We start from the raw sequence: 13212 nt of genomic DNA, 5'->3' as shown, positions 1-13212 counted from the left end.
AGAAAAACAAAAATACAACAGGTGATCCCAAATTTGTGAACGATAAGGTCTGTTAACGTTAATGGAATTTCAGGGCTAATTTAGTTTTCGGGAGTAGAATTGACTAAATCTTTGGGAGAAGTACAGACCACACAGAGAAAGGCATGCATTCATAACCCGTGTGTGCTACCTAATAACATCTGCATGAAAAGAGATGAATCAACTTTAATCAACTTTTCTACTCTTGCAATTATGTTTCCTTATCTTCGAATATAATATAATAATATATATAATATCCCCTTGAACGTCCTCACCGATACATGTCAACTGCCGGACAATAGGTGTCATCTAAATGTCTTTTTCTGTTCTTTTTTGTTTTCTTAAAGACTATTGAGTTAAAAACAATTTGTGCACGTCAATACAATTCAATTCATACATATACAGAGACAAAGAATAGTCGAGACGTGATGGGGTCTGAAGTGCTAAAATACCACCAATATACGGTGCAAACAGTAAAGAGCACACATATTAAATATCTCAGTATATCCTTGGGAAGAGACTGAGATTTAGCGATCTTCCTCTGGAGGTCCGTCAGTATGTATTTTACATTTTCTTCGCTTCGAAGGCATCCTCTCCTCCACATCCTCCCTACCTTAGTTTCATTACATGTTTTGTAATTTTTTATGTATTGTTTGGCATGTAAATCCCTGCCTGTGTACAGCCTGACTTATCTCTGTGGTTGTCTGTTCAGTGGGACGGTGTGGGACCCATCCCCGGCTTCTCAAAGTCTCCCAAGGGGGCAGAGATGCTGTGGCACCCTGCGGTGGTGAAGCCTTACTTGACACTGCTGGCTGAGAGTTCAAATCCCGCCACTCTGGAGGGCGCTGCTGGGTCTCTTCAGAACCTGTCAGCTGGCAACTGGAAGGTACTGTGCTGATGTCTGTGTATCTGTGTACACAACAACAGCAACACACACACTGTCTTTTGTTTTTACTGTTAAATGTGATGTCCTGTGAGACAAAGCATCTATTCAACTGGTTAAAAAGGATTTAACAGCTCACCTCCTCTGTGTCAGTCAAAGCTTATGTCGGCTTCACACTTGGAAGAACACATGCTCAAAGACCATCTATTTCCTGTGTGGCATACAGACCTTTTGAAAGTTTAATGCCTTTTTTGTGTTTTCTTGTGTGAAGTTTGCAGCCTACATTCGTGCAGCGGTGCGTAAGGAGAAGGGGCTGCCCATCCTGGTGGAGCTGCTGCGGATGGATAACGACAGGGTGGTGTGTTCGGTCGCCACTGCTCTGAGAAACATGGCGCTGGACGTGAGGAACAAGGAGCTCATAGGTCAGGAGTCACACTTCCAAATGACTAACAAGTCAGACTATAATGGATTCAGATGTGCTGAATAAAATGATACACAAATATGAGGATCCTTAAAGGGGGATTTGTAAGATACGGTCAGAATTTCTGTTGCAAACATTTAAAGAATGAACATAAAAATGTAACAAGAGTGCTGACGTTATGTTAAAGACATATACTTAATGTGTTGTTGAGACATCAGCTGAAGTTTGCATGCTAACCAGCTAGCCCTGGCCTGGCCTGTCTTATGATACCACTTTGTACTCGCAAGATGAGACAGTCTGACAATAATGTCAAGAAAGGAAACAGTTTATATGCCTAGAAGAATTCAGTTTTTGTTTTTTTGGGCTCAATTTCTACCATAACTCATAACACACTTGTCTTTCCACAACTACCATTGCCATGTCTTCTCTTCTTCTGTGCTGTTTCACCTGTCCTCACACTGGTATCTGCGTGTGTCAGAGCAGTGTGGGGTTAGATCCATGTTAGCTAATAGAGCCAGCAAGCAGGAGTGAGTACAGCAGAAAAAAATGAACATATTGATGTGCATTGCAGATACGTGCATCTAACTGCTGAGTATGGAAGTACATGGGACTGGGAAATTGGTACAACATGCGCCTTTTTCGTTTTGCCTGCTGACAGCACGAACACTGTTAAACAATGTGTTTAAATGTAAAAACAGAACAAGGGCATTGTGTATTGTGTAACCATTTTCACCAGTAGTCATTATTTTTAATTTCATCTCACTCCAGACCCCTTTTGTTCCATGAAGCGGTCTCATTTAATGGAAAAACAAGTTTTTATGTGCGCTCTCTGTGGAAATAATGAGGAGTTACAGTTCCAGCAATGCAGGGGTGACGCCTGTAGGCAGAGAGGGGAGGAGTTGCAGTGTTGGCTTTAAGGTGCTTTAGTGTGTGTGGTGTGTGTGTGTGTGCTGCATGTATTCAGGACCTTCAGCTGGGCTGCTGCTGAAGGAGAGATAGGGGAAACAATCCTTTCTTAACACAAAGATGCACACACACACAATCCGACGTCCTTGCGATGGTAACGCAAAGTCATTTCGGAAGACTGCCTTACCTCACTGCAGTCTTACACTAAATCCATGTATCATCCATGATATAAAGAGAACAAAATGTAGTGTGGGTCACTGTGGCATACATCCACTTATACATTATGTAACATGTTAAAAAAAAAAAAAAAAAAAAGCTTGAAATTAATCTTCCTGTGTCTCTGCATAAGCTACTCTTCACAACTGTGCTGAAAAGTCACATTGCATTACCCCTCCTCGCTCTCAGGGAAGTATGCGATGAGGGACCTGGTCAACCGTCTCCCCGGGGGGAACACCACCCTGCTGTCGGACGAGACCGTGGCTGCCATCTGTTGCACCCTGCACGAGGTCACCAGCAAAAACATGGAGAACGCCAAGGCCCTGGCCGACACGGGCGGCATCGAGAAGCTGGTCAACATCACCAAGGGCAGAGGAGACAGGTGTGCTACAGCAGCGTGTGTTTGTCCCTTTTAGTGAGACTGTAGAGTACACACCCATACAAACCTGACTCAAGTCACAAGTCATCAGCCATATGCGGCTGGTGGCTGGGCTGTACAGACTGTCCTGGACATTGTACAGAGGGAGTTCTACACAAACACGCCCACTTTTAGCACACACACATGCATAGGCTTTTCATATAGCCACAGGGAAGGTGGTTTTGTGTGCATAGAGGTTTCGAGTCCCTGTGGAATGAAGGAACAGTGCTGTAGCTATTTCCAGCCTGCTATATATTCAGTAATATTTCAGTTTAAAACACACTGAGGACACTCTCTTCCTTCAATCACCCTGTCCTCTAGTATTTACAGTGTATTTTAAAATGTACGATTTCAAGTCATTCTGTAATACTAAAAAAAAATTTAAATGTATTTAGTGCTATTATGCCAGCTATAAATGCATTTGGAACCTACTTACTACTACTTTTTCCCTGTTATGAAAAGTATATAAAGGATAGGCTCACAGTTTTTCAAGCCTGTTTTAAAACACTACTCAGATACACATACATGCATTGAAAAACTTAAATCCCAGAGGCTGAGGAGACTCTGTAAATGTATATTTATAAAGTCCGAATCGAAAAGAAAAGCAGTAAATCATCACAACTGAGAAGCTAAGACCACAAAGAGTTTTGTGCTTTCATTAATTAGTTAGTCTGTTGCCACAACTATAGAGATATTTTCTTTCCATTGGATAATAATGAAGCTCAAACATAACAGCAGGAGGAAAACACAAAATGTGAAACCATTAGTTTGAATATCTCCCGTTTATCTGCTGTGATTTTACTCGTTCAACCCCTAGAATAAGAAACAGGTGAAAGTTGGGATGTGGTTAAGGGATGAAGATGACCCTGACATGTGATTAATATTTCTGTCTGTTTCCAGGTACTCTATGAAGGTGGTTAAAGCAACTGCTCAGGTGCTGAACACACTGTGGCAGTACCGAGATCTGCGTACTATCTATAAGAAAGTAAGCACATTAGAACTGATGAGGACAGTTTATACCTACATTGTTGGATGTGTACGTGTTGTTTGGATTTCAACAGAAAAGAAAGACATGCCTTGCAAATACCAAAAGTTCAGAAGGTTAAAAAAAAAAAGCAGAGAGCAAAGGAACCAAAGAATTCTCGTTTTTTTCCTCCCCAACAGGATGGATGGAACCAAAACCATTTCCTCACTCCAGTGTCAACACTTGAAAGGGACCGGTTCAAGTCCCAGCCCACCCTGCCCACCAGCACTATTCAGATGTCCCCGGTCAACCACCCTGGTAGGCTCTAGTTCAGCACTGGAAATAGACACCGCCAGTGAAACAGGAAAACCTCTGGAATTCAATGTCAAAATTTGTTTTTTTTTCTCTTCACAGCTGCCAGTGCCACGTCGTCTCCTGCCATGCTGGGCATCAAAGAGCATAGAGACACTATCAGAGATTATCAGAGAGCACAGTCAACTATGCAATTTTATAATTACCAAGGGGACAACACCATCCATAAAAAGCAGTATACAGGTACTCAGACAAAGCTTTTTAAACTTCTTACAGGCTGCATATCATCTCAAAAGTCCTGTTCAAACAGTATCTGCGGCAGACTGTAATCTCAGCTACCCCGTGGTCCTCTCTGCGCAGGGCATTATCTATTTTATCCCCCATAACGCTCTGAGCAGATTGCGTGGCTGTTTCGTCTCCCTGCCGAGACAGAACTCTCTTATCATCTCCTCCAAAGCCTGACAGTCAGTTTAATTCAGAGCTGTTTCTGTGGTGGAGTTGGTCTGCACAGCAGTAAAGGGAACAGCCTGGCCAGTGGTGGACACTCTACAATGGTGCCATTGTTAGCAGGCCCAAGTCGCAGCATGCAGACAGGGGCAGCGAGTGGGCACCCAGACATACTACCGCCAGACGAGAACTCTCGCCAGCCTGCGCTGGTTGGCGGGAGCAGGGGGGCGGGCAGAGTAAACAAAATGAGCCGCAGCCTCAACAGTCGGTGCTTTACAGGGCGAAGTGGAAATTGTGTTTCAGGAATCCACCGGCTAGATCAAGTGCCAACTGAAATACCCATCCCATGGGCTATGTAAACAACAGAGCAGCCCAGGCCAACTCAATTATTTGGTGTTATTTCTCTCTCCAGCACATCTTGATCCTGCTCCATCTAAATACAGACATTTGCCCAATGGGGATGTGGTGTGCTGACTTTTTCTCTGATCTCAAATGAAGTGTATTTGCATCAAGTAACACAAAACTTGACTTTTTTCAGGGTCTGGACAGCCTTCTCCATATTACTATTCTTCACCCACAAGAGAGGAGCCCAGAAGAACGCAGGTAAATACAGTCATTCTGCATAAACGCTTGGTTCTTCTATTTTACACAACAGTTTTTTTGCATATAGTAGTTTAGTAATTCATACAGTATTTTACAACTTATGACAAAACAGCACCACATAATTATGGTTTCATTTGTGTATAATCACCTGAAACCAAGAATTGTTGTGTTTTCCATACCTCAAAGCGAGCCTTTTATATCTACAGAGGGGACAGGTGCTTCTCCACCATGGTGCACACTGTTGTGCATTTTGCATGTTTCTACAGTAGCTCAACACTGGCTTTGTAGAGAACCTTTACCATTTTTATTGGGCACAGTTCAGGAGTGTGAGATGAGGGGTGTCAAGCTGGTAGCAACCTGCAACCTCACCACTAGATGTCACTAAATCCTACACACTTGACCTAAAACATTGATAAAAAGGAAAGAAATCCCAGAAAAGAACAATAACAAGACAGAGAAGTGGCAACAACATTAAATGTTCTGAAAACGATTAACTGAATTAGATTTGTCTTTGATTAAATGACTACTCGTTTAGGGCCTCATTGGTTTCATTGTCGAGACGAAGAAAGCGAACTTTCTTTGTGCTCCCGCTCTGGACAGCCAATGTTTTCTTCGAGGAAATGTTTGATAGTTTTGGTGCAAGGCCCTCGTTCGAAATCCCTCCACTCTGCGCTGTACAAACCTGGCGCGGACGACCAGCTCTTCCACCCTACTTGACTAATACAAAGAGACTGACACGTATTCCACTGTGGATAAATGACGATGCTGGGAGTGACCCAGCACATCAGCTATTGTCTGAGCCAGAGTGGATGTGACTGCTGGGATTGGGTTCGTCTGGGTGCGTCTCAGGCACCTGTCATTGCGGGACACGTCCATGTGTGCCCACTCAGATAATGGGCACAGCGAGGAGGATGGGGGGGGACAAAGAGGGAGCTCTCTTGTGTCCTTCATCCCATCACATTTAGACCAGTTAATGTGCGAGGACAGTCATTAGCCCATTTATCTCAGACAAACACAATTCCATCCATCTTCTGAGTTTCTGCCATTTTCCTTAAAGCAGTTTTCTGTTGCGTTAGTGGCCAGAGACATGCAGGCTGGAAGGTGATTGATTAGTTTACTGGCTGAAAAATCTCCAGCCTGATGAGAGTGCATTTTGCTGAACCTGGGAGATGTTCCTATATCTTGTGTCATTTTATTACCATCAATTTGAAGATTAGTTTCTTCCCTCTTCTTGTTGACAGCTATTCCATTCTTTTTAATTGAATAAAAATATTGGCTCTTTTGGAAACTTCTTTATGCGAAGACCTGATCAGCAGTGACTAAAGCAGAATACTGTGGTTGACCAAGAGAAAGTGTGGGACTTGTAAACCCCTATAAACCACAGTTTGAAGAACACCTCAGATTTTGTACAAATCAAATAAACAAGGGATGACATGTTAACCTGCGCCGGTACTGTTGCAATGTGACAGACCTAGGTGAGCTGCATCTCCCAGTTCCCAGCCTTTATGCTAAGCAGCTGTAGCCTCATATTCAACAGACAGACATGAGAGTTATATCAAAGTAGTCATGTAACTCTGGGCAAGAAAGTGAACAAGCGCTTTTCCCAAAATGTCAAATTATTCCATTAGGGTAAAAGTATGAAAAATGTCTAGAATCCCTTTATTTGAGCTCATACCTGTAAACATGCACAGAAGTATTGAGTTAAGAGTTTCTTTAATTACCAAAAGTAAAAGTACTCGTTGGCCCCGGTGAGTTTCATTTAATTCTGCAGCATTTAAAATTAGCAGACTGGTAACAGAGACGATGTGTTTATGTGCGAGTTGCATTTAAAGCTGATTTAATGCTGCTGGGTAGCGGCACATCATAAAAGCTGCCCAGGTTTTGAATGAAAACTCGAAACTGCAAAGTAGACACTGACTAAACCTGTAAGATAACTGTGAAGGAAGGAGGGAAAATATTTTCCTCTGAAATATATCTGAGTGAGGCAAGGCAAACTTCGTTATAAAGCACATTTCATAGCCAAAGGCAGCCCGATGTGCTTTACAGATTATAGAAGCAAAAGCATAAGAAACAAAATATAAAAGCAAGCATGCAAAAGCAAGCCCTGTTTGCACAATATTACCAAGGGATCTCATGTGATTTTAGATATCGCCCCTCTACATCAGTGTTTCTTCTGGAGAATAAGTGAAGGCTGTATTTCACTTGAACTTGCTGACATCATCTCCCGGGTACGATATCAAGGCATCAACATAACATCAACATTTCAGAGGCAGGGCATCTGTTCTTCAGCAGCCACACTATTTATATAGTTTAGAGCTGGTTTGGCCACTTTCTGCATGTGTCAGAAGCTAAAAAACACATTTGCAGCTCATTTAGATCAAGTAACGGAGGCTTTGTGGCTGTACTAGAATATGAAAACCTTTTGTCTCTAAATCTCATGTCATCGCTCACTTTAAATGTCAATACAGCTGATGTCACAGCACAGATGTTGACTGCTGCCCGACACTTTACGAGCTGCTATCAATTTTTTTAATAGTTCAGTTGTCTGACAAATAAAAACAGATGTCAAATAAAACATGACCCCAAATCACAGAGACACTGATTTGGACCTCTGTGTTTGGATGAAATGTGTTTGTCAGATTCTCAAGATCACAGACAAACTCTGCAATGATTACAACTTAGTAGTGGTCCCCAGGTTATACTAGTACAATACTGATAGTAAGTAGTAATAGGATTAGTAGTAGTGGTAATAATAAGTATTATAATACATGACACCCGCACCGCTTGTTTTGTTTTTTTCTCTTTTGTAGCACACTGGGACTTAACTTAGTTTTGTTTTCAACATTGGTATTGTAAAATGACAAATAAACGTACCTTTACCTTAAATGGCAAAAAATTATGAAACAAGTCCAAGTGCCTCAAAACTGCTCCGCGGTCCAAAAAGTCTTTTGACAGACAGACACAATCAGAGCTACCCTCACTGACACATGCTTTGTGATCCTGTGACTCTTTCACAATAAAAGCCAACCAATGTTTTTTTCAGCAGTGAGAAATGTTACATTTGTGTTGTGTCGGAAGCGTAAGTCTTCATTGAACTCTACCACATAGAGAAGAAATTACAGGAAGTAAATACGCTGCATAGCTTAAGAAGAAATGCTGACCATGAAGAGAATCAAAAACATGATTTGATTTCATGATTTGTCCTTAATTTCTTGAGGATTATAGCTTCAATGACAATACTTGATACTGTTGAAAGTGAAAAATAAGTTCACCATGGCCTACCTGTCTCTCTTCCATGCAGCCGATGTATTACACAGAGGATCCGAGCCGGAGGAACTACGACACGTACAGAATGTACTTGAAGCATCCCCACGGCTACGATGACTCTTACTTGGAGGAGGTCATCACCTACCCGCCCACGGTCGACTACAGCTCCCAGCCTCATGGACTGAAATCCACCACCAACTACGTGGACTTTTACGCTAGCACACGGAGGCCTTCGTACAGGGCAGAGCAGTACCCCGGCTCTCCTGACTCCTGGGTATAGGTGTGGAGATTCAGCCCGCAGCAGAAGGGGAGCTGACAAACTTTTTTTTTCATGAACTTTGGCTTTATAAGTGTGTTTGTTGTAAAGTGAATGTGAGTGTACGGACGGGGAGTTCAAACCGAGTGATGGCAGATGGAAAGATGGAATGTGTGCCAAAGAAGGAAATCAAGGAATGTTTTTATTTTTGGTTTTTAAGTTATTTTTTTTTTTATTTTAGTAGAAGATGATGGAATCACGCCGGGGGGGGGGGGTGTCTGACGATATGTGACACTAGCGTGAGGAGACGTGCGTCCCGCTCTGTCTAGATAGTTAGTTTTATTTTCTTTATGAAACTATTAGCTGTGATAGCATGATGAAAGGTGTGAGTCATGTGCGCGAAGGTCCGCGGTAAGAGTCAAGACGGGGGAATGTGTATGTGCCGAAGCCAAAATGGATCATGAACTCATATCTGTGTAAAACAACAAAGAAAAAAAGAAGAAGAAAAAAAAAAGATAGTAAACTAATGTTAGATTGTACAGAGGGATCAAAATGTACCTGTACTTAATGTTGAAGCTGTGTAATGCCATGGAGTCTTGTACATTTCTTTCATTTTATTGTAAATACAGAAAAAGAACATGTTACCTGGTTTACACTCATCAGCACTGGTTTAAAAAAATAAAAAAATAAAACTTGTGCCATGTTAAAATCTCTAGATATATAAATATATGAAGAAATATGTGGACAAAGATGGCATCATAATACAACCATGCTAAAATAATAAAAAGGTCAGTTTTGTTTTTTAAACGCAGTGTGTAAGTGCATCTTTTTATTTTGATGTACAAACATCTTTTACACTCCCGCTGCCCACATAGAATTTAGTGTGAACATGCAGACATCCAAAAAGGAGAAATCAAACGCTTCTCTCGTTTGAAGTCTTGTCTCTGCAGTTTTCTGCCCCTGCGGGACACACCGTTTCGTTAAATTGTATTTACGCAAACATGCCGTGAACCTGCAGACTTGTGTTTCATAAAACGGCACCGCTGAGACACCCTGAAGCAGAACAGCGAAACCAGCCAACCTTAATCAGTAACTGACCCTGGGCTTACCATTTTGCTCTTGGGATTAAAAAAAAAAAAAAAAGTATATAATTTCAGAAACAAATACTGGCACTGGATATGAATGACACAGTTTCAATGTGTTTACAGCTCCAGATTCAAAGGTAAGGTTCGTGCTAAATGTGGAACAACTTAAATTGAACTTCAGGGAGAGCAGCCGACCAAAACAACAATCCAGCCTTGGAATACAAAAATAAGACCAAATTAAATAAATTAGATCCTGGGAAAAAAAAATCACATTACCAGACAAAATCTAACTCAAGGAACAAGAGTCATGGTGGGAGTCGATACAGAGATGTGAGGTAATGCCCCTTCAGGTGTGTCCCTCCTCCCACGGGAGCTAATTTCAGAAACAAAGTGTGCTGTCAGTGGAGAGAGACCAATACAATTTTTGATCCTGCTTGAATTACGCCACAAATAACACATGTGATGTTTGTGGAATAAAGAGTTGCACCTTGTCGCAAAGAGAGGAAAGGAAAGAAATACAGAATATAAACTACATTGTTTTGTCAATATACATCACTGGCACCAACACAGCCGTCAACTTAGCACAGAAAAAACATGTAAAAAAGAAAATCACTCAATCTAAAACAGGACTGATTCTACACTTAATGGCTGAGAGGACTGGACGTACAGCTCTAAAGTCTTTACTGTATTTAACCACTGATGGTCTGTGATTGGCCACAAAGCCCCAGATTCACCAGCCAATGGTTCGACAGAGGAGAGTCTGGCACGCCACTCAACTAGCACATTTTAACATTTACACATAATCTCCATATTAGAGGATGGAACAGTTCATAGACCGAACAAAATCTTTGCTTCCTTCCATTTTGAAACAGTTCCCACCTTCAAAAACGAGAGTTTGTGGCTTCATTTTCTGTCCCCTACTGCTCAGTATGTACATGCATTTTTCTGGTCCAACGTTTGTTGACTGATACCTTGACGTATATTCAGCAATATGCAAAAGTGAGTACCAAACCGAAATGATGAAGAGCTTGCAGTAGTGGAGGAAAGTCCTCTGTATTTTTGCTTAAAGTAAGTCTAAGTGGTGCATTTAAAACTCTACTTGAACTTAAGAATTGCCAACAAAATAAAAGCAGGCCTATCAGAAGTGACATTTCTCACTATGCAAATGGCCCTTTAAGAGAGTTAAACGATTGTCCTGCAAGGTCCTGAAAGGTTTGAGCATTTTTATCATGTGCAACAAGTTCAAAAATTTGTTTTGGGGGACTTCAGGAGTTTATCAGTACTGTTTCCACGGCGGACATTTTGACTTGTCGAAGCAGGAAAAGCACAGGTGCGACCAATTACGTCAATAACGACGGCTCCGCTTCAATAAGCGTCCCATTAAGCGTGTCAGCGAGCGAGCGCGCACGACAGCAGAGCGCTGGAACCGACTCAGCTAAATGGAATGCATCCGTCATTCGTGTTATAAATTCCACCTGCGATTTCCCTGCTGCTACGAGTCAGATTGCCTGCTGTGAGAAGGCTCTGTCATGACTCTCACTGTTCCTTTAAGTCACTGATGCTGTCACAGAAAAGCCCAGCAGAGCTTTAAACACCTGTGAGGCGTTTTATCTACGACAATGCAACATCTCTATGAAGATGATCACATGCTTTGTACGTAAAATCATCATAGTATCTGTGGCAGTAAATGCTCAAGGAAATGTGAGCCCACTTTGTTGCATTCCACCATTAAATGCTTTTGTTTTTTGATATTTTAACGAAAATTAAAGTGTTACCATGTTGATTTTGCACAAGAACATACTGTGCAACCTCACACATGTGCTACTGAGACACAAAACACAAATAATATCCACAAGAGCTGAGACAGAATGATTTGTTTTTTAGTTGCAGTAATGGAATGTTACTCAGTACATTTGTTCAAGTAAAATTAAATATAATATCTTTATAGGTACTTGTATTTTACTTGAATATTTCCATTTTCTGCTTCGTTATACTTTCAATCTACAATTTGGGGGAAAATATTGTACTGTTTACTCCACTACATTGAGTTGAGTCACTAGTTTCTTTGCAGAATGCTGCATTAGAGCCAAAGCAGCAGCTTTTATAATTATTATTAATCTCATGCATGTCTTTTGCATCCATTTTTTTTACAGCACTGCTCATCTGTAACTGTAGAGGCAGATGGGACGCTTTAGTGTCTACACACTCAGTGAATTATACACACACACCCATGGGTGTTTTTTTTTTTATTTGTGCTTGATTGACGTCTACTGTCTCACCTGTTAGACTTGTTGGCTCGTCACTGAGCTCAGTCACACTTTTAAAGCCTTCCCACAAACACTGATGACAGAGACTTTTTTTAAGTTTTACCCACAGAGCTAAATGTTATTATTTCCTTGATTCTTTCTATATGTTTTTAAAGATAAAACAAAGTGATTATCTACTCACCTTCATGCAAATGAAAAGTCAGGCGAAGTTTTGTAGTCCACTAAACATTTCTGCAGTTTCAAAGTGAAACAGTGTCACAGCATTTGCCTAAACAACTGTAGTAGAAGGGGACGTGCTTTAAAAACAACCAAACCAAGCTTGTCCACTTTTATCCAAGTCTGCACTGCTTAAGTGAGTTCAGCTGTAGGATTTTGATCCAAACTTATGTTTCTGTGCGATTTTTTATAAGTAAATCCATGACATGAACCAGAGAGAGTTCAGATTTCAGTGAGTCATTTGCAACCTGAGGACCACGGAGACTCTGTTTGTGTCCGCTGTCTTTTAATATCTGATACTTTAAATGTGCACATTGTACTTCTGGGAAGAAATAATCAGAAGGGAAAGTTCTTCATTGACTTATTTCTTTTTTGAATGCCTAAACAAACTAAATAAACAAACTCTTTGTTTTCATGACTGAATGAGCAAACCTTAAGGGACAACACAATTTCATGCTGTTTTACTTTGTTTATGCGTGGCGGACCCTGCCACCTTTGTAAGTTCACACAGGGTTCTGGGGACCTTATTTTCCTCTGAGGACAGCTTGTTCATTCAGATGTGGAAAACATTATCTCTGAGCTTGTTTGAATTTCCGCTCAACTACACAGTGCACCTTTAATAAACGAAACTTATATTCAAATGTTGTTTTCCTCTAGTTCCTCTCTCTCCAGCGGACCGTCTCACAGCATCTTATTGCTGTTGTCCGTGTGAGCTTTTCAAAGTAAGAGAGAGAGAAAACAAATCTTAAGATTATTTTTAAATTATTCAATAAAATGCTCAGATGCGTCTGACTCATTAACCTGGAGCGTGTGACTGCTACGACACACACCGTTTCAGTTTCATTTCATTAGCGGAGGATCAACGGCGCTTGAAACCGCTGAGAAAAGGGGGCGTGTCCGATGGCGGCGGGCTTCCTGTTGCCGCCCGTGACG

The 13212-nt window shown here is 41.3% G+C and overlaps 1 protein-coding gene across 3 annotated transcripts in view; it reads left to right on the top strand.

Annotated features, from left to right (window-relative positions):
- The window catches only part of LOC119025761 (plakophilin-4-like), a 91558-nt gene extending 82040 nt beyond the window's left edge, over positions 1-9518 (top strand). For all 3 annotated transcript variants that reach the window (XM_037109679.1, XM_037109678.1, XM_037109680.1), the window contains exons 15-22: positions 731-904; positions 1173-1323; positions 2634-2826; positions 3763-3847; positions 4027-4144; positions 4241-4381; positions 5124-5188; positions 8490-9518. In XM_037109679.1, the coding sequence (XP_036965574.1) occupies positions 731-904; positions 1173-1323; positions 2634-2826; positions 3763-3847; positions 4027-4144; positions 4241-4381; positions 5124-5188; positions 8490-8735 (1173 nt within the window). In that variant the 3' untranslated portion in view covers positions 8736-9518. The remainder of the gene's footprint in view (positions 1-730; positions 905-1172; positions 1324-2633; positions 2827-3762; positions 3848-4026; positions 4145-4240; positions 4382-5123; positions 5189-8489) is intronic.
- Positions 9519-13212: the final 3694 nt, after the last annotated feature.

This window comes from Acanthopagrus latus, chromosome 9 (assembly GCF_904848185.1).
Source record: "Acanthopagrus latus isolate v.2019 chromosome 9, fAcaLat1.1, whole genome shotgun sequence".
Taxonomy (NCBI): Eukaryota; Metazoa; Chordata; class Actinopteri; order Spariformes; family Sparidae; genus Acanthopagrus; species Acanthopagrus latus.
Note: the sequence above shows the minus strand (reverse complement) of the source record. Positions and strands in the feature narration are given on the sequence as shown.